Source organism: Trachemys scripta, chromosome 3, assembly GCF_013100865.1.
Source record: "Trachemys scripta elegans isolate TJP31775 chromosome 3, CAS_Tse_1.0, whole genome shotgun sequence".
In the NCBI taxonomy this organism is placed as follows: domain Eukaryota; kingdom Metazoa; phylum Chordata; order Testudines; family Emydidae; genus Trachemys; species Trachemys scripta.
In genome coordinates, this window is record NC_048300.1 from 107,662,790 (window position 1) to 107,683,791 (window position 21,002).

Genomic DNA, 21,002 nt, shown 5'->3' on the forward strand with positions numbered 1-21,002 from the left:
TGAGCTATATCAAAATGTGAATTAGTTTGGACTTTTTCTGTAGAAAAAGTCAGCTTTCTGATAAAACTTTTCAGAAGTTTAAGACTGTTTACCTTGTGTTCCAAGTGACTAATACAACTATTTGGGTGTAAATTCTACAGTATCCATCTCTAAATTCAAATTTCCAATTACCAGCTATTCTACTACACCTCTAGCCCGATATAACACGACCCGATATAACGTGTAAAGCAGTGCTCCGGGGGAAGGGGCTGCGCACTCTGGTGGATCAAAGCAAGTTCAGTATAATGCGGTTTCACCTATAACGCAGTAAGATTTTTTTTTGGCTCCCGAGGACAGCGTTATATCGAGGTAGAGGTGTACTTAGAAAGGACCACTACTCTTCCATAAAATGGTGCTCAAAAGCCAGCTTTTAGGCTAAGACATAATTTAACTAATCATGTCATCCATTTTAAATAGTCTTTATAAATGCAGTTATACAATTAAAAGGGCTAGAGGTGGCAGATTCCCCTAGATTAGGGTGACCAGACAGCAAGTGTGAAAAATTGGGACAGAGGGTGGGGGGTAATAGGCGCCTATAGAAGAAAATGTCCCAAATATTGGGACTATCTGGTCACCCTACCCTAGATCTAGCCCAGGTATGAACATATTTCATATTACACACAAAAACTATGTTAAAATAATTGTATGCAGTGGTGTTTTAGCCATGTTGATCCCAGAAGATTAGAGAGAGAGGTGGGTGAGGTAATACCTTTTATTGGCCCAACTTCTGTTGGTGAGAAAGACAAGCTCTTGGGATTACACAGAGCTCTTTTTCAGGTCTGAGGAAAAGCTGGTCTCATGTTAAAATAATATAATGTAGGTTTGCAAAGTCAAGAACACAAAATTAGGAAATGCCAGATTTACAATTACCCATGCAACCTTAATTCTGCCCCTGTGTATATCCATCATGTGCACTGAATGGGGTCATTTGGAAAAAATAGTATGTGATCATATAATTACAATATTGTATCATAATGCGCACACACCAGGAGGCTGAATTAAGGTTGCACACTCCTAACTTTTGAGTGTTTGACTTTGCAACCTAAACAACGTTCTTGTAACTTATTGTAACATTGTGTAACTTCCTAGATAGTTTTAACCTTTTGTTTTTCTTAAAGAAAAAAGTTGGGGAGGGGGATTATTAAATGGGCCATTGTGACCATGTCCTGGGTCTGGTGATTTACAGAGTGGAGGCATCCTGGCCCAACTCTGTTGCTGCCTCCCACACAAACACTACAGCCAGCTGGTCTTGTCACTCCATGATGTTCCCCCTGCAATGTGTGGTGCTGCTGCGACAGGAACACCCTGAGCCCAGCCTTGGAATGTTCTGTGATTTGGACAGGCTGCCAATACTTTCCTGAGGAATGCAGGTGAGGGAAGAGAAATGGTGATTTTTTAACAGTTGGTCTCAGCAAAATCTGAACAGAATTTCATAGGACATAGCCAGAAGGATTCCCCCTACCAAATATCAAAGGCCTGCTGCAACTAATAGAGATGTGAGAGCTTCTCAAAGAAAAGGTCCCAAGCATTCTTATAATGGAAAGTATTAGGCAACTTAAAATAGGGGTGTTGCGGGCAAGTATAGCCTGTCACACCACCACACCAGGGCAGTACTGTTATGGCCCTGTGGCCAAGTCCAACAGACCGTTCCTCCTCTCAGGGTGGTATAGCCTAATGGTTAGAGTCAGGGAGCTCTCCTTAGGTTCAGGACTGTCTGGCCAAGCAACCAGAGTAAATGGGACCACCCTTAAGCAGAGGATGGTAGAACCTAATGGCCAGAGTCAATGGGACCACCCCCCTCTGTGCAGGGTGGCGTTCCCTAGTGGCCAGAGTCAATGGGGCCACCCCTCTGTGCAGGTCAGCATGGCCAAGTGGCTAGGCAGGGGATGGGCCACCACCCAAGGGTAGGTTGGTGTCCAGGGTAGAGGGACCTAGGCACTCCCTACTCCACCGGGTCCCAGCCCTGGACCCTAACAGTAGTGAGTGTATCCACCATGAGTCAGCAGGGATCCCTCCAAAACACACTGACTCTGTTCCTGGTTCCACAACTGGATCAATGTCTGGTTCCCCTAGACTACTTCTTACTCTGTCTTCCTGCTCCATAGTTCACGGGTCCTCTGATCCTCCAGGGTAGTCAGCAGGCAAAGTTCCCAATGACTGCTTCCCTTGTGGGCGTTTGTGGACCGCCAGGTATTTGCCTGGCCTCTGTGGTCTGGGCTCCGATAGCTCCCGGACAGAAGCTTGCAACAATCTCTCTCCTCCGCGGGGGGTGACTGAGCTTAGCTGCTTCATTTTATAGTGTGGTTCCAGTTGGAGTATGCCCAGCAGGAGTGAGGGGGAATGGCTTCCTCAGCACCCTGTATAGGGTTAACCCCTTCCTGTGGTCACAAGAGGTCAATATCAACTACCTCTATAATACTCTAATTTCTGTTGGGCCAGATTGTGATACATGGACTTGTATTATACAATGCCTTATTCCTCTAGCAGTATTACTGAGTCCAATGGCATTGCTTGAGAAAAAAAGGTACCTGCTGACCTTCCATTTCGGGCACCCAGGGCATGATCCTAAGCTAATGAACTCAACTGAAAGACTCCCATTGACTTCAATGGGTTTTTGGCTCAGTCCCCCATAGAATGTAATAGATTTCTCTGCAAAGACAGTAAAGTACCTTACTTGCCCTTGAGCCTGATAATTTTATTCTCAGAATTTATAATGTGGAATTCAACTTTACTTACCTATTCATTATTATATATTACCTCCTTTGTAAAGCACTTTAAGATCCATGGAGGAAAAGCACTATATAAGAGGAAGGTGGTATTATTATTATTATTAATATTTAATGGCAATAGCAAAGTAATCAGCACCTTACTTGCACCTATAGTGAGGATCAGCCTCTTTTTCCCTCCTTCCACGTGACACCAACATTGCTTTATGGATTAGTCAGCGGAGAACTCTGAGTAGATTGGCTGTCACTCTGGCCAAGACTTGACACAATAGAAAACCTTCAGAATGTGGAAAGTACTGGAATAGGCTTCTATAATAGTACGTGGATGGCTGAACTAACGTGTTCCAAATGCTATCCTGATATGTGCACATGTGGCTGTCAGGCAAAAAAGAAATCAAGGAGAGGCACAGGCAAATATCCAGTTATGGACCAATATGTTTGACAAATGTAATGTATGATATTCCTAGATATGGAGGAATCCTATATATGGAGGGAGGGGAGGGAAACAGTCTTACCATAGACATAGATATACATTTTATTTTATTTCAAAAAATAGCAAATGTATTAAGAACACGAACCAGAAAGTTATTAAAAGCTTCATAGCAAAATATTGAGCCAACTCTGTTACAATATATAGGCTTCAGTTTCTAACAAGTAACACTATGCCTCAATTCACTGAGCAAGTAATGGAGCTGGAAATTAAAAAAAGAAATATTTCTGTCTTTCATGATCAACTGAAGTACAACAACATTCCAACTTTTGATTCTTTTTTGGGGAAAGCCTTAAAAAAAAAAAACAATTCCTGAGTATTTAGGTTAAGTGAAAATATCAAACACCTGTTAAAGATGACCAGTTAAGGCCCCAATACTGCTTGGTGAATGGGGGAAGGAGTTCTCAAGTGTGGTTGTCATGACAGGATCAAGGCCTAAATGGCTTAATGGAATAAATGAAAATTTTCTAGTAGAGTCATTCGTATTAACTTTCTTAGCCTACATGCAACTGTGAAGTTTGCTTTGCTGAGAGAAACCTTTTAGTCTTAAACATCAATCCTTTGCAAAAGCTTTCTATGCAATTTATCACTGCTAAGGCTCCCCTGAGCCATCAGCTATAATTATGCAAAACATACAAGTTTAAATTTAGCCAATTGGGCTTTCGCATTAACATTAGTGTAAATATTGAATTGTAGTTTGTTGTTTCCATTTTTTCAATCATAGCAATCCTGTTATTTAAGATTTGGCTACTATAAACACTATATATAATATATTTAATTATTCTCTTTAGATTTTTGTCACAATATCATACTGTACAGCAATTCTAAAATCCTGTTATTCATCATGTTCATATCTTTTTAATTAATTTTGTACATTTTATTTGTAAAGCTGTTGCCAATTAATGCACTTTGGATAACTAATCCCACAAAAATCTGCAAATTTCTAAGCCATGGTTATTCTACATATGATTTTCTTGAATTGCAGTACTAAATTATAGTGGATATAGAAAGTTATCACATAAAGCATAGTTAACTAGAATTCACAACACTGGTATTCAACTTGACCATTTACAGTGAGTTCACAAAAATGGTTTTAATCTGCCCAATTTTCTTCTACCCTCCCTCCCCAACATGTAAACACAATGACATTCTAGGATTGCAGTTACCAAGATGTATCATATGTAAAAGAAAATATCTAGAATGCGTGTTTGGATTTGGCAATTCCAGTAGATACTGCTACTCACTTTCCATCCTAGACTGGAAGTATCATTGTTAGAATGTTGCAATCACTAAAAAAAAACAAACTAGAAGCTTATGGGAGCTCCAGTTCTGATGCAGGTTTCTTGACTTTTAGTGATGAAAGGTCATGTGCTTATATAGAAACAAAAGAGCAACAGATTGGAGAATATGGGACCTGTGGCACGAACATATATTTGAGTGGTGATAATATACAGTATTGCAGTTGTATGTTACTAACACATGAAACTCTTGGCATTACAGAGATGATGATCTCTGTTCACCCAAGCCAATCTGAATGTGCCATAAGCATTTGGTAAAAACAGGCTTGTGCCAGTTTCACTGAAAAAGAAACACTTGTCAAAATATTTTTAAAAATACTGTATGATGTCTTGTAAATTGTAATTTAAATATTAAAATCTTGTTTCTGAAGTTCCCCGCTTTAGGTTGTTACTCAAAAACTCATCATGTTCAAAACTCAAATTATTATGAGATCTTGATATCATAAGAAGCTTTTCCTTATTAGTAAAGTCCTTTTTAACTGTGGCTTGTGGTACAAGTAACCTATCCATTGGGTCCTCTTTGTTTTCTAGTTTCATGTATCCTTTACTGTTGCTTCGATCCAATCTGGGCCAGCTGGGGTGTTTTCTTTGTTCAGCTTGGACAGTGAGTGTAGACGGACCCCTCTCTAAATCCAAGGATTTTGAATGTGCAGACAGAAGATGCAAAGATGTGTTGGACCCAAATTGTTTTCTGGCAGCACCAGGTGATAAAAGTTTTCCAGTGCTTGGTCCAAGAGTCATAGAAGATTTGAACTGACTGGGTGGAGATTCTACAAATGAATTATTTCGGGGTAGCATTGCATTGGCAGGTTTGTAGGATTCATTGGTATCAGTTAATGGAATGGCTAGAGAGTCCATTGACAAATTTCTAGACTGGCTTCTAGTGATCTCAGAATCTTCAGTAATATTGTCTATACTAGGTTCATCAATAACACAGTTATTTAGTTTAATTACAGGCAGTGTGAAAGCACTAATGGAGGATGATACAATTGACCTTGTTTCACACTTTATAGAGCTACTATTTTTGTCATCCATTGCTTTGCTAGTGTGAGGGTAGAGTCCAAAGACAGAGCCAGAATGCTCAGTCAGCAAAGGTGGTAGAAGGTTAGAAGTGTTCTTGTCTTCATTTATGGCAACTTCATCTTCTTCAGCTGAACTATCCATTCGAAAGTTACTCCTGAAGCCAGAGAAAGGTGCAATTGTGTTTGCAGCCAACCGCGATGCACATGAGTTCCTACTATGCTTGAATTCACTTTCCCCCAATAAACCAGTATAAGCGCCATTCAACTGCTTTTGTTCCTTGATTCTCAGACTGTGCATGTCTATTACAGTGGAATATAGGTCTCTCATATGTATGATTTTTGTTTCCTTGTCCCGATTTTCATGTAGGATGGCATTTGCACAAATAAAAATAAAGATTCCAATGCCCATAGTAAAGGGGCCCAACATTTTCATCTTATCTGAGTGTAAATGTTGTTCAAAGAAACGAAATATAATTCCACCTTGGTTTGTTATGACCTGGGTTTCATTTAAGGCTAGACTAGCTTCAGGACTTAAAAATTGTTCCTTTTGTGGCCAGTATCCAAGGATAGCCATTGCAATTCCCATGAATGAGATGAGCACTCCCAAAACAAGAAAGAATCCTGACGGGGAGTAAAGTCGGATTTTGCCCCTGACAATTACTACATCAGCCCTGGGCCGGCGTCTGACTGGCTTTTTCTCTTCAGAAGTTGGTGATGTGGCAAGATTTAGTTGATGCTGAGATCTGGCAGAGTCTTGCCTCTTTAAGGCTGCCAGCCCTGTTATTACTCCACCAGTTGCTATCATAGTTCTATATTCTGCCCTGGAAAAGAAAACAGAAATACTAATATAAGTAATTTCAATACAATATACATATACATTTGTTAATCAGACATTAACTTTTTATTAAAATAAATATTACTTTAAAAAGCCATTACATTTTAACAGCTCTTCATAAATGGCAACTTTCACATGTACATGGAATTTGAGAAAACTGTAATTTGTTTTTTGAGCACGGTAAAGCTAGGTAATATGTATGACTTAATTGATAGAAATATAGTGGGAAAACTAATAAGATGGCTCATGGTGAGTTATCAGGAGTATATAAAATGAAATTATTGAAAATGCATAATATATGGCATCATTCAGAACTGGTCTTCACCAAAGCAATCGACTTTATCTTATACCGTTTTCATATGGCTGTTAAACAATCTTGAAGTTTTAGCTAAAAAAGCTTTTAAAAGCTGTGAAACAATTACAGTTAGTGTGAATATTAATTGTATTGAATATCATCTTTAGGACAATGATTTTATCATAGATTTTAGTGTATTTTTAAAAATACATTCTATTATTACTACTACTACTACATTATTAAGTTTATTAATACTAGATTTTAATTCCTAATTACAGGATCATTTTTGCCTTTTCCTAATAATGCTTGCCTTATCCACATGGCAATCCGAAGGTTTTTCATTGTTTGTTTTCTTTGATTTTTCATGGAGCACAAGGCACCATGGTTTAGTTTACATCCTTCTTTCTGAATCAGCATCATCTAGCTGTCTGAAGTAAGTTTTCCCCCTTAGGTTCACCTGTATGCCCAGGTGTCTATAAATGATGTAGGAAACTTCAGCAAATACTGTTTTAAAAAAACTATCAGGAGAAATGTGCACAGCTGTAGAAATAGTGCTTGTCAGTTCATTACATTTGAGAGTGGCCAAGAAAGTACCCATCCAACAAAATACAGGGAAATAAAACTTTATTTTGTACAGAATCTTTCAGAATGCTTTCCAGGGTTAAATAATACATCAGAGAATGTTAACAAATAAGAGAGAGGATGAGTAATTGAAAGATACGAGACAGTGAGTTCAGAAATGGTGCTCAGATGGAATGGAGACCTGATTAGGCTGAGATACAGAGGAAGATAGTTTTAAATGGCTGTAGAGGAGAAGGCTGTTGCTTCAAGAGTGATGAGATTTTGTGAACAGACAAAGAAAAAGCTGAGTGACAGAGGGGAATAAAGAAAGACAAGATCTGTGATCTATAGAACCATAGACCCATGGAGTTAGAAGGGACCACAAGGATCATCCAACCACTCCACCACCCCCACCCCGCACCAAGACGCAGGATTTGTTTGTGTTTAACCATCCAAGGCAACTATCCAGCCTCCTTTTGAAAATTTCCAGTGAAGGAGCTTCCATGACCCCCATAAAGAGTCTGTTCCATTGTCCTTCTGTTCTTAGTTAGGAAGTTTTTCCTGAGATTTAATCTAAATTATGGTTGTTTTTAAATATAAGAGGGCAGATTCTGCCCTTGGACTCATGCATACAACACCCTTTGGCTTAAATATGTGCACATCTAAGGACAGAATTGGCCCAATATGATAACAGTCAACATTACCACGACATGAATAGTGAGCAGGTAGAACTGTTTGAGAATGGGAGCAAGGTGGGAGCACTTCTCCAGAAGAAATGTGTCCAGTGTTCATTATTAATTGTTCAGACATTGCTTAGTGAGTGGAGAGACATCCTAAGCTACCTAACTGCTTCATTGCTATTAAGGAATAGATAGCTTCCGTGAAAAGTCTCGGAGTTTTGCCTGAGTAAAGATTGCTAACTTGGGTACACAGAGTACTTTATGAATTTTGAAGAACTTTTGACACAATCAGATGTCAAAAGTTTTTTGAATAAAACTTCAGTAGGAATTAGATACCTAAGTCTCTTGGGGCTGGTCCACACTAACCCCCCAGTTCGAACTAAGATACGCAACTTCAGCTACGTGAATAACGTAGCTGAAGTCAAAGTATCTTAGTTCGAACTACAAGGTACTTACCGCGGGTCCACACGCGGCAGGCAGGCTCCCCCGTCGACTCCGCGTACTCCTCTCGCAGAGCAGGAGTACCGCTGTCGAAGGCGAGCACTTCCAGGATTGATTTATCGCGTCTAGACAAGACGTGATAAATTGATCCCAGAAGATCAATTGCTTACCGCCGAACCCGGAGGTAAGTATAGACGTACCCTTAGACTCCTTTGAAAATTCCTGCCCTGTAATTAAACTGGAGATGCATTTCAGTGCTATTTTGGTAACTTCAATGTGTTACTGCCATGTGGTCTCTTGCATGCTTCAGAAAGGATACATTCTAAAAATATGTGTCATTTTAAAAACTCCAGAATGGAGAGTAAAAATAACTGAGTATTTAAGGTTCAGATTTTTTTTTTTAAAAGATAAATGAAAACAAAATTTGCCCATACGCATATGTGCTTACGAGGTTTGTGCCAAAACACAATCAAACATCAAGATGACTCTTCTCAATTTTTGTAAAACATTGTTTTGGATTCCAGACAAAAATAAACAGGACCTAGTCTGTGGAAAATGTTTTCTTTTGTTAGGGTTCAATTTAAACGTAATCAGGGCTGGTGCAATAGAGCACTACAATTTGGGGGGTGGCGACCGCAGCGGTATTTTGGCGGCGGGACTTTCCGCTGCCTTTGTGGGGGGGCGGCATTTCTGGGCGGGACCTTCCGCCGCCTAGGGGGGCAGAAAAACGGCAACACTCTTGAACGTAATTAGTTTTTCTATAAAGTAAATGAAGAGAAGCATGCCATAACAGTACTAATATTGACAGATAGAACTAACCTCAGCATGTTAGCCTATTATCCTTCCAGGTCCTAGACATTTAGAATGGGATTTTTTTAAAATACATAAACTCAGGAGCACAAGTCCCCCATTTCCTTTGGGCACACAGTCATTACGTGCTTCTGAAAATCCCACATTTAAATGTCCCCAGTTTTGTAAAAAAAAGCTTCCCATTTGCAGACTTCACAAAGGTTGCAGAAGAAAAGCATCTACTATTCATTAATAATTGTTCAGCAATAGCTTAGCTGATGGAGAGAAAGAGAGACATTCTAAGTACCTGATTCCTTATATTCTTTAAGGACAGATTACTCCCTCTCCCTCTGGGAAAACCTGTAGTTGGAGGGGGCTGCAGGACTGGAAAAGTCTTTTTGCCTGAGTAACAGTTGAAAACAAAGTCTACATTCCCTTATCTTTCCTATTTCCTGACCTCACTCTCACTGTAGAATTATTTCTAAATTCATTGCCAGAAAAATCTCTCTGCCCCTGCCTTCCCCCCTCCACTACCAGGTTTATAAAGCAAATAAGGTGCAGGTCTGGCAAAGATTTAAGCTTTACCTTGGTGCTAACAGAAATGGCTAGATGCTGATCTCACTTACCTCCATGTAAATCTGGAGTAACTGCACAGAAATCAATGTAATCAATATGGACTTAGATTGGCAGGAGATCAAAACCTGTCTTTATAAGAAAGGATAGCAATTAAACCTTACATAGCAATGCTCCAATACGTTGCATCTTTGTTTATGGCACAATGTTTTATTTACTTATTAGAATGAAATGCATTTTAACATTAGGAAACTTTTTACAAACTATATTATATTAATGTTAAAGAGGAAATACAGATAACTCCAGTGTATCTCTATATTCAGTTTGACTGAAAAGAAATCTCTGAATGCACACATCTGAACAAGCAAATCTTAAGAGATTTTGACTCAGAGCTGAAGTGGAGTATGTTAAAAGTTTCAATTCAATCGTTATTTTGGTGGCATTCTGAGTGACATTACAGCCCTGCTATAAAATGGATCAGATAATGATTCAATGGATCAGAAGGAGAAAGAGGGGCAGATTTATATTAATTATTATTAATCATTTGTATTACCATAGCACCTTGGAGCCCCCGGCCTAGCTCAGGGACCCATTGTGCTAGGTGTTGTACAAACACGGAACAAAAAGATGGGCTCTGTGCCAAGGAGTTTACAATCTAAGTATCAGACAGGAGATAGCAGGTGGATTAAGACAGAGGAGTACAAGGAAACAATGAGACAATACTGTTTAGTCAGTGGTCGCAGCACACTTTTGGCCTAATTTATTTTATAAAACATAACATGTTCATCCTGCTGGTGCAAAAGCACCAGTCACCATCCAGCTTTTAAAGAACAAAGATTTTTTTTAAACTTCTGACCTTCCAACTCGTAGTTGTACTAGTTTTCATGCAACAAAAATGTCAGCTTCAAAGACAGTTTAGTGATTCAGCCAGGAAAGAGAGAATGCCCCAGATTCCCTCTCTATTAAGGCCATTTTGCACTGTGCTACTGCTGCAGGAAGGAACTCAAATGTGAAATTGCAGAACTGTATTCTGTAACCTCTCATTTAAATCAGCTTCTATACCAGATGACTGGAGGATGGCTAATGTGACCCAATTTTTTAAAAGGGCTCCAGAGATGATCCCAGCAATTACAGGCCCATAAGCCTGACTTCAGTACCAGGCAAACTGGTTGAAACTATAATAAAGAACAATATTGTCAGACATATAGATGAACATAATTTGTTGAGGAAGAGTCAACATAGTTTTAGTAAAGAGAAATCATGTCTCACCAATCTACTAGAATTCTTTGAGGGGGTCAACAAGCATGTGGACAAAGGGGATCCAGTGGATATAGTATACTTAGATTTTCAGAAAGCCTTTGACAAGGTCCCTCACCAAAGGCTCTTACACAAAGTAAGCTGCCACCGGATAAGAGGGAAGGTGCTGTCATGGATTGGTAACTGGTTAAAAGATAGGAAACAAAAGGGTAGGTATAAATGGTCAGTTTTCAGAATGGAGAGAGGTAAATAGTGGTGTCCCCCATGGGTCTGTTCTGGGACCATGTCCTATTCAACATATTCATAAATGATCTGGAAAAAGGAGTAAACAGTGAGGTGGCAAAATTTGCAGATGATACAAAATTACTAAAGATAGTTAAGATCCAGGCAGAGTGCGAAAAGTTAGGGAAAGGATCTCTCAAAACTGGGTGACTGGGCAGCAAAATGGCAGATGAAATTTAATGTTGATAAATGCAAAGTAAGGCACATTGGGAAAGCATAATCCCAACTATACATATAAAATGATGGGGTCTAAATTAGCTGTTCCCACACAAGAAAGATCTTGGAATCATTTTGGATAATTCTTGAAAACATCCACTCAATGTGCAGCAGCAGTCAAAAAAGCGAACAGAATGCTGGGAATAATTAATATAAATTAATATAACTATAAATCCATGGTAACGTCCACATCTTGCATACTGTGTGCAGATGTAGTCACCCCATCTCAAAAAAGATATATTGGAATTGGAAAAGGTTCAGAAAAGGTCAACAACAATTATTAGAGGTATGGAACGGCTTCCGTATGAGGAGAGATTAATAAGACTGGGACTTTTCAGCTTGGAAAAGAGATGGCTAAGGGGAGATATGATTGAGGTCTATAAAATCATGACCGGTGTAGAGAAAGTAGATAAGGAAGTGTTGTTTACTACTTCTCATAACTCAAGAACTAGGGATCACAAAATTAAATTAATAGGCAGCAGGTTTAAAACAAATAAAAGGAAGTATTTCGTCACACAATGCACAGTCAACCTGTGGAACTCCTTACCAGGGGATGTTGTAAAGGCCAAGATCATAACAGGGTTCAAAAAAGAACTAGATAAATTCATGGAGGAGAGGTCCATCAATGGCTATTAGCCAGGATGGGCAGGAATGGTGTCCCTAGCCTCTGTTTGCCATAAGCTGGGAATGGGCGGGTGGGGATGAATCACTTGATGATTAACTGTTCTGTTCATTCCCTCTGGGGCATCTGGTATTGGCCACTATCGGAAGACAGGATTCTGGGCTAGATGGACCTTTGGTCTGACCCAGTAGGGTCATTCTTATGTTCTTTTGTGTTCCTAAAATTAGCCTAGTCAACCACAGGGGGATCACTCCAATTTGGCAGGAATCTACAAGGGCACAGAGCTGGTGTATTAGCTCCTGCACCCTACTCTGTCTGCTGACAGCAAGGGAGCACGGCCAGAGCACCTCTGTCCCCAGTAATCTCTGGAGTCTGTATCAGCCCCTCAGAGCCTGTAACAATGTATGCTGGGCCCTTTAAGGTAGGCTTATGGCTCAGCACAATTCTGTTCCTCTGGCAAGGCTTCATAGAGATGTTGCCCAAAAATGTCGAATGGGAGTTATGGTGTACTTCATAGAGAGGAAGAAAGGAAGACCTGGTGAGTAGCAGCTACTGATGGGTCTCTCCAGTGAGGAGGATGACTGGAGACAGGGTAGGGTCTGAAGAGAGCAGCCTGGGATGGACAGTGGGAAGAAGCCTGAGAAGGGCTGAGGATGAGACCTAGAGGCATGCAGGGCAGTAAGGACCCTAGGGAGAATAAGTTGTCCATTTGGTGGTAAGGCCCAGACCCAGAACAGTGAGCCCTGCATCAAAGGATGAAGGATTGAACATGTCTAGACAATACTTCGTCCTGCCAGGAGTGCAGGGGACTGGACTAGATGACCTCTTCAGGTCCCTTCCAGTTCTACGATTCTATGAGCTAGGTGAAGGAAATAGCTTGGGGTAAAAATAGTAGTATGGGTTTGGAACCTGGATTTGTACCTGCTTCTTGTATAGCGTTCCCAGGCTGGGGTTTCCAGAGAGGCTGGGAGGAATTCTCCCCTTTCACTTCCCTGCATCAGGTATGAGGGAAAAGTTGCTCAGACACTTGAGGGAGGGCTGTGGCTCAGAAAAGAACCAGAGAGAGAGAGAGAACGAACAGCTTGGAGAAGCCAGTTTGTTGTGGTCTGCCATTGGATGTTTGTTTACCCCAGAAGGGGTGGAGTTCTTCTAACTTAGTCAGATGGCTAAATTAAACTACCCACAGGCTACTGGGGAAACTGAGGTAGCAATTGCACCCAATGATGGGTAGGTAAGCCCCAGCTATATGGCTATGGGCAACCAGTGTAATTTAGTGCAGGGAAAAGAGAATCACAAGAGTGCATATCCCAGTCCCTTCTGATTTGTATTGTGCGCTCTTCAGCCATAGCTCAGGATCTGGGCAAATTAACAGTCATGTAGGTCATTATTTCCATGATGCCAGCAAAGCATGAAGGATTTTATTCCTGCAACAGTTGCTTAACAACTAATTCATTATAGGCTAAGCTTTCATCGAGGCCCTGCCAATATTTTAACAAGAGGCTCTGTCATAGAGTGAATGGCCCCTTTCAGAGGAATTGGGGTTGAGTGCCCCAGTGACTGATAAAACCTGATGGGCTTCCTGAAGGTTAAGAGAAACACACTAGAAGCAAGTACAAAATGCTTCCAATGGGCATAATTGAGCCAGGGTACTTTGTGACACAATATAAAGTAAGGTTTCAGAGTAGTAGCCGTGTTAGTCTGTATCCGCAAAAAGAACAGGAGTACTTGTGGCACCTTAGAGACTAACAAATTTATTAGAGCATAAGCTCTCGTGGACTACAGTCCACTTCTTCGGATGCATAGTCCACGAAAGCTTATGCTCTAATAAATTTGTTAGTCTCTAAGGTGCCACAAGTACTCCTAATATAAAGTAAAATACCAAGCAGAATCTGCAGTTGGAGACGGTGATTCCCAAACCCCAAGGAAAGCCTGGGAAGGGCTGAAAAGCTGTGCCCAGCATGGAAATGTGAAGACAGGACCTCAGGGGAAGGGAATGTGCCGAGTGAGAGACTGGGGCAGGGGCAACTTTATTTTGAGTTTATTTTATGCTAATAAACCAGTCCCCAAGAAGGTCTTGTTTATTAACAGCTTCCCAAACAATGTATAGCAAGCCCTTCCCTTCCATCAGTCACAAAACACCTGTTCTGAGATGAATTCCAGGTATAAAACCCACCTGCCTCTCCATCTTTGTTTGTTTTATAAAACACGTTTCTATTCTAAGGTGTGTACTATACCAGCTGAGTTCATGTCTTGTTGACAGCCTAGCTTCTAAAGGGGCAACAGCCTGAATGCATGATGTTTAGTCACAGTGATAGCTTGATAATAAAAAGTTGAGAGCAGTAATCCTTCTAGAACTGTGCATAATGAGCTTTTCTATCTTAAGAGGAGACTACACACACACACACACACACACACACACACACACACACACACACACACACACAGAGCTATGTGAGGATATAGTCTGTGTCACAGAACAGAGACAAGAAGCAAGACAAGAAGAGTGAGAAAATAAAAATGGCAAGAAATTCTATGGTATGTGAGAAAAAGCTGCTTTACAAGGGGGCATAATAATAAAGCAGTTGTATTGTTTGAAAAGGAAAGAAGAATAAAAATGGCATGTGCGTACAGGAAAATAAATCCAATGGGGTTAGAATTTCTTGTGCTTGCTTATAATTGATTGAATTTCCAGTTTATTTGAGAGCTGGCTGTGTAATTTCTTCTATTTACTTTGGTTTAGCTTAAGTAAGGTACTACCAAGTATGAGTAAAGTGGCAGAATCTGTCTCTAAGCCATTTCAGCATTTTATTTTATGTAAAGTCATTGTTTCAATCAAAATCAGTATTGTGATCAGAAGCAGGTATTAGCTTTTTGTCCAAATATATGTATTAAATATACCAGTTCATTCGTAGTTATCAGTCCTAATTTCTAGGCATTAGAAAAAAGTCCATGGCAAATTGAACCTCTAGATGAAACACGTACAGTATTTTTCATCTTTTATGTCATACGCTATATCTGCTTGTGATACAATTGAAAGAAAATCTGTGTGTTGAAAACTTTAGGAGCTCGTTTTAATTTAAACTGCATAGGTGAAGGATGTGGGTTTGTACATATTTATACGCATTTGACTTTGTTCTGCTTTTGTCTTCTAGAGATTGAGAAATATGGGTAAGGAGCTTCTTCTACAATTAGAAAAACACTCAGAAATAAATTTAGTTTATAAATATTGGGCTTATTTACTTGATCCCTTAATCCTTGTCCCATTCACTTCTGTACACTGACCCAATGTTAAACAAATAAGGAGGTGTATTTAAGCCACAAACATTTGTGGAGCATCTAAACTAGTATTTAGAGACATACTAGCTAACACCAGTTAACTGGCAATCTTTTAACTTGAGTTAAAATGAGCAAAAACTCTAGTCTAGACACAACATGTCCTTGTCTACACTGTATGCTAAATTAATCATGTTAATTAACGTTCTAACAAAATGTAATTTCCCACTGCATACATACTCAGTGAGTGGCAGACAGAATAACAGGCACAAAATTTGCTCGTGAAGAGATCCAAAGAGAGGGTTAAGGAATGTATACTGACAGATGTGAAATCAATGTCTGCATAAACTGTGTGGTGCCTTTAGGGTGACCAGACGTCCCGATTTTGAGCTGTTTGTCCCACGTCCCGACCGATCTCTGGTCGGGACGCAATTTTTGTCCCAATGTTTTGCGCCAGCTTTTTTTTTTTTTTTTTCCCCTTTTCTTTTTTCCTTTTTTTTTTTTTTGCTCTTGACCAGCCAGCAGCACTCTGCTTTCCCGCCCCCAGTGTCCTGATATTTTCTTCACCTCATCTGGACACCCTAGGTGCCTTAGAAAACCTTTCCTTTTTGAGAGGCAGACTTTTAATGAAGGACAAATCAGTATTAGTAAAGAATGGAAAATGCATTGTTTGAAAAAAATATTCCGTTTGCTAAATTACATTGGCACGAACAGTTGAATTCTGTTTGTGATACCTTAAAGGATATGAAGAAATCATTATAAAATGTATGGTAAAGCTATATAGTGCTTTCAATTTCAGTAAGTATTAAATTAGTGTGAACTAGCTAAACGTCCACATGAGGGCATCATTAGAACTTCTAATCATTTACACTTATACTCACTTTGTTGACAGGTAGCCAGAAGTTATGAAAGCTAAGATACCAAAAGCAATTTAGCAAGGTTGTTGTAGCCATGTTGGTCCCAAAATATCAGACACACAAGGTGGGTAAGATAGTATCTTTTTCTTGCACCAACTTCTGCTGGTGAAAGAGACATGCTTTCAAGCTGCACAATCAGCCTTTGCTCCCCCTCCTATCCCTTACCTACTTTGCCATGGAGCACCCAGGGTTCCCTTGCACTCCCTGAGACCTAACTTGCTGTCCACTATGCACTCAGAACTAAATTTCAAATACCTTTTTCTCACTCCAGCTCTGTCCTGGAGCGTAGCCACTCTGAAGCAAGGCAAAGTTGTTGTTGCTTGGTTGTGCAACGATAAATCAGTATACTTCTGCTCCGCTATTTGTGGAAAATGTATCACACCACTTTCAAAATCAGTACTAGTTGTACCAGTCACTACTGCTACAGACAGGTTTCCTGCTAAAGAGTTTGTAGAACTGTAGGCTACCAGGCCTGAGAAAAAATGAGAATGTCCCTAATATGTCAAGAACAATAAATAGAATACTGGCTAAAGAATTGAGGCACCAGTTATAGACCTAATAATGGATGTGTCTCAGGTCCTGTATTTAGCTGAAAATGGAAGCTCTTCATTCAGAGTCTAATTTATGAGAAGCATAAAACCAGATGCATTATGTGGTTTGTGGACAGGACCTCAACCTGGCTCAGAACAGATGTTGGGATTGATCGGCAGGACATAAAGCTTTCATTTAGGTATGGGTCACTTGCTATGTCAGATTTTATTAATGCACATCATAGGTTAAAATGTATTCACAGTTACACATGCAAAGTTCTTTTGAAGCTATTAGGGGACCCACTTCTACTTGTAGGTAGAATCTGGCCCTATGTTGTTAATAAGCTACCTTATCTTGCTCCTGAATCTGACTGCTCTCAGTTACAAAGATGTACATCAATTAATTTCATCAATGGGAAATGCCCCTTATTTACACCAATTTGGTGTAAAGATCAGAATCAGTTACCTAAAATATAGGTAACTCATTTGTGTTGAAATTAGAAATGAAAATGAATGCAAACTTAAAACCATTCACGAAATCTTATTAAAAGCTGGTGATTTGGATTGTGATACTTGTATAAGCAACCCAGAGATTATATCAATAAGAAGTTAAAAGGCCACATGAAAGAATCTAGAGTTATGTTTTTCCAGTTACTGTAAAATTTATAATATGTTTCTTCCTTTAGGGTCTCTTTAGACCATCACAGAGGATCGCTGGTATTAGTCAGCTTTCTATCTCTAAATCGTTAACCCAATTTCTTGATACATTGCTCAAGAGAAAAGAAGGTCAATAAATCTGCCTCTGCCGACTACAAAGCACCAGCAGATGAGTGTGGGTTTTTTCTTTTCTAAGAAAATGCTCCTGGATTGTCAGCTGTGTGTGGGAATGCTGAGTGAAGAAGGTGGGAGAAATATATGGGGAGGAAGATAGCTATAATAGATTGAAGCAGTAGATATCTACCAACATTCAGATGACCACAGCGAGTACATCTACATTGCAATAAAACACTTGCAGCTGGCCCGTGTCAGCTGACTTGGGCTCATGGAGCTCAGGCTGTGGGGCTATAAAATTGAATTGTGGCCTTTAATGCTCAGGCTGGGATCTCAGAGCCCAGCTCCAGCCCGAATATCTTTGCTGCAATTTTATACGCCTGCAGCCTGACATGGGCCAGCAGCAGGTGTTTTATTGCAGTGTAGATATATACAGAGCTACTTACCTTTCAGTTTACAGTGGGGGGAGGGGTGGTCGTGATATATATACACACTACCAATTATGTTTTTTTAAAATAGCATCCTAGGGATGCTATGCTAAAAGTAGACTATTCAGACAGCTCATGTGACAAGTGAAAACAAAATGAATACTCATATATATTTAAGGGTATTCATTAGTATTTAACATTTTGTATGGCACCTTTCACAAATATCTATTTTATTTGTATTGCAGTAGTGTTTAGAGGCTATCAATCAACGATCAGAGTCCCATTGTGACAAGCACTGTTCAAACATACAATGAAGGGGCAGTTGCTACTCCAAAGAGCTTACAGTTTTAAGTATGAGACAAGAGACAGCAGATGGATACAACAAACAGATGGCGGAGCACTAGGTAACAGTGAGACCATTATGATTAGTGTAATAAGCAGCAGTCACAGTATGCCAGTTGCCTAAACATTGTCAAGTATTTTTTAGGCATCCTGTCATAGGTGTGTTTTAAAAAGAGATGTAAAGAAAGCTCATTCACCTCCTCTATAGTGGCCTTGTGGATTTTGACATTGTAGAAGCAGTGGCATGGGAAAAATTGTAAAGGTGCTTATTGGAAATTTTGACAAATGTGCTATCAAGGATGGCACTGCAGATATGATTTGCAGGTTGATACTATGTATGTGAGAGGCCATGAAGGGCCATAAAAGAGAAAACAGGTTAGTCTATGCTTGTTCAAGGCAATCAATGTACTGCAGCAAAAACAACCACCAATGTCACAGTTCAGTAGGCTAGCTAAGGAAGTAAGTGGATGAAAAATTGTTTTGTTTTAAAATGTGCACAGGAATTAGCAGCTCTAATACCAGGAGGGTGAAAGTTCCATCCAAAATGAACAAAAGCCTGACACTGAGATAATGGATGACAGAGATGCAAGTGCTAAGGACCACACAGAGTGAACATAGAGGGCAGAAGGCAGAGATGAACCAGATCAGGGAACTATGTGCAAAGGGCCTGGAATGTTAGAGACGGAATGTTACCCTGAATTCATAACTTAACCAGTGCAGATGACTAAATAAGAGAGTAACATGGAGGAGAGAAAAGAGGCAATGGAAAAAAAAAATCAAATGAACCACATGATTCTGTATCTACTGCAAATGAGAAATCTATGAGACAGAAAGACCACTGAGTTACAATTGAGACCAATTGAGTTACAGGTGAATCAAAGCAGACACCATGGTTTTAACTGTGAGAACTGTTGGACTGCATGACTGAATGAACTCTGTAGGGTCTGGGCTATGGGAATTAGACATATATAACACAGTCAGGACTGCTTACTGACCTGGGAGCTGGTCAGACCCTGGTGGTTCATTTTGAGGATTGGATTCTACAGAACTAAAGCCAACTGGAAATATCCCTCCTTCTTTTCTACCCCTTTACTCCTTCCAGTCACAGACACCCTTTACTTCACACTTTTGTCTTTGATTGGTAGTAAGGGGTCCACCACCTTCTGCATGCTGCCTAACAGTACCCCTCCCTGGTGTGCTTGATGCATGCTTCCCACCTTTTTCATGTGGATCACTAGGTAGGGCCACTCTCCTGAAACATCATGGTTTTCAAGGAGGCCAAGAAGCTGCCCTTAGCAACCACATAGGGCCTGCTACAGAGCTCATAGAAGTCAATGGAAAGGCTCCATATTGACTCCATAGATGCTAGATTAGGATCATAGTCAACAAGTGAGAGAAATAAGCTGTACAGGCAGGAGATCTCCATAAGTCTCTGGCATCTAGGTAGGGTAGCACCTGGAAAAAGAGGCTGGGCTGTGTGGCTAGCATCAGCCTAGGTATACCTGACTCTTGTGGTCCTGGGCTGATGACTGAGGGCTTTGCTGTAAACCAGATGTATCCTAATTGAGAGGCTGGGTTCTGCTTCCTATACAAGAGCCTTTTAAATAGCCATGAATTTCAGAAATATTTAACAAATGGAATCTACACGTCTTTACAGCTGAGTTGATCTGTGATTAAAAGCGCAGGTCAGAATCAATGATACTCCCAAGAGTTCTGCTTTGGGGCTTGGGTTAATACTAGAAGATTAACCTCAAAATAGAAAGACCCAACTATGGAAAACAGTAGTGGGCCCTAGAAAAAAAAGATTTCTTCCCTAGTCCTAGTTATTAAAAAATAGAGTCCCAAGCTGCCATTAGTGACAGCTCATTTCTTTGTTGATCCTTTTCCTCTTTTCATCCTGACTTTCCACTTTTTTGAGGACTTGTTGTCAATTCTAGGTGGGAAGCATAGATACTCCTAATAGTGTGAAGCTACTTAAAACTGTGCTTGGAAACGTTCACAGGGAAAACCTGGCTACATTATACATTTAATTGTCTTGGTATGGTAGGATGTGAGCGGGGTGGGTAAGGTGCTGCTAGAATGCAACAGCACTTGCATGCCACCCTGCCAACCCGGCTCAGAGGGAACACTGCAGGTACCTAGCAACAGGCCGGCACCAATGCCGCACCTGCTGGCCTCTCAGCAAGAGTGCTCCACTGCATGTTGCCATGACAGCAAAAGCACAAGAACCAGTTAATCACAGCTGGGCAGCCTCACCGCAGAAGCACAGATTTAGAACTCCCAATATCTGTTGTACACCTATTTTTGCAGATTTATAAATCCATAAATATGGCAAAAACCAAGCTAACAGCACAAGTGTCCAGTTCTACAGTGTGCTTCTGAGCGTGCTCCTAAAACACTGGAACTTAGGTCTGCACAGCTGCAGAAACAAGACAATTGATTGGATGATTTAGCCTGCCATGGAGCCACTGGGACAAATTCACAGGTGACTAACTTAGTCTGGAAGGAATTACACCCTCTTCCACCATGACCACCTCCAATCTACAAAAGGATTTTTTTACAAAAAAAATTCCCACTCTCACTAGAACCATTTCAGCTCTACCAGGGTCAGTAAC

The 21,002-nt window shown here is 40.3% G+C and overlaps 1 protein-coding gene across 4 annotated transcripts in view; it reads right to left on the reverse strand.

The window, feature by feature from the left end:
- Positions 1-3,288: 3,288 nt before the first annotated feature.
- TMEM200A (transmembrane protein 200A) overlaps positions 3,289-21,002 on the reverse strand; it is a 66,505-nt gene continuing 48,791 nt past the window's right edge. For 3 of the 4 annotated variants that reach the window (XM_034765681.1, XM_034765682.1, XM_034765684.1), the window contains 2 exons: positions 9,803-9,881; positions 3,289-6,396 (listed from right to left, as the gene is read on the reverse strand). In XM_034765681.1, the coding sequence (XP_034621572.1) occupies positions 4,905-6,380 (1,476 nt within the window). In that variant the 5' untranslated portion in view covers positions 6,381-6,396; positions 9,803-9,881 and the 3' untranslated portion in view covers positions 3,289-4,904. The remainder of the gene's footprint in view (positions 6,397-9,802; positions 9,882-21,002) is intronic. The other variant, XM_034765683.1, reaches the window with a different exon arrangement.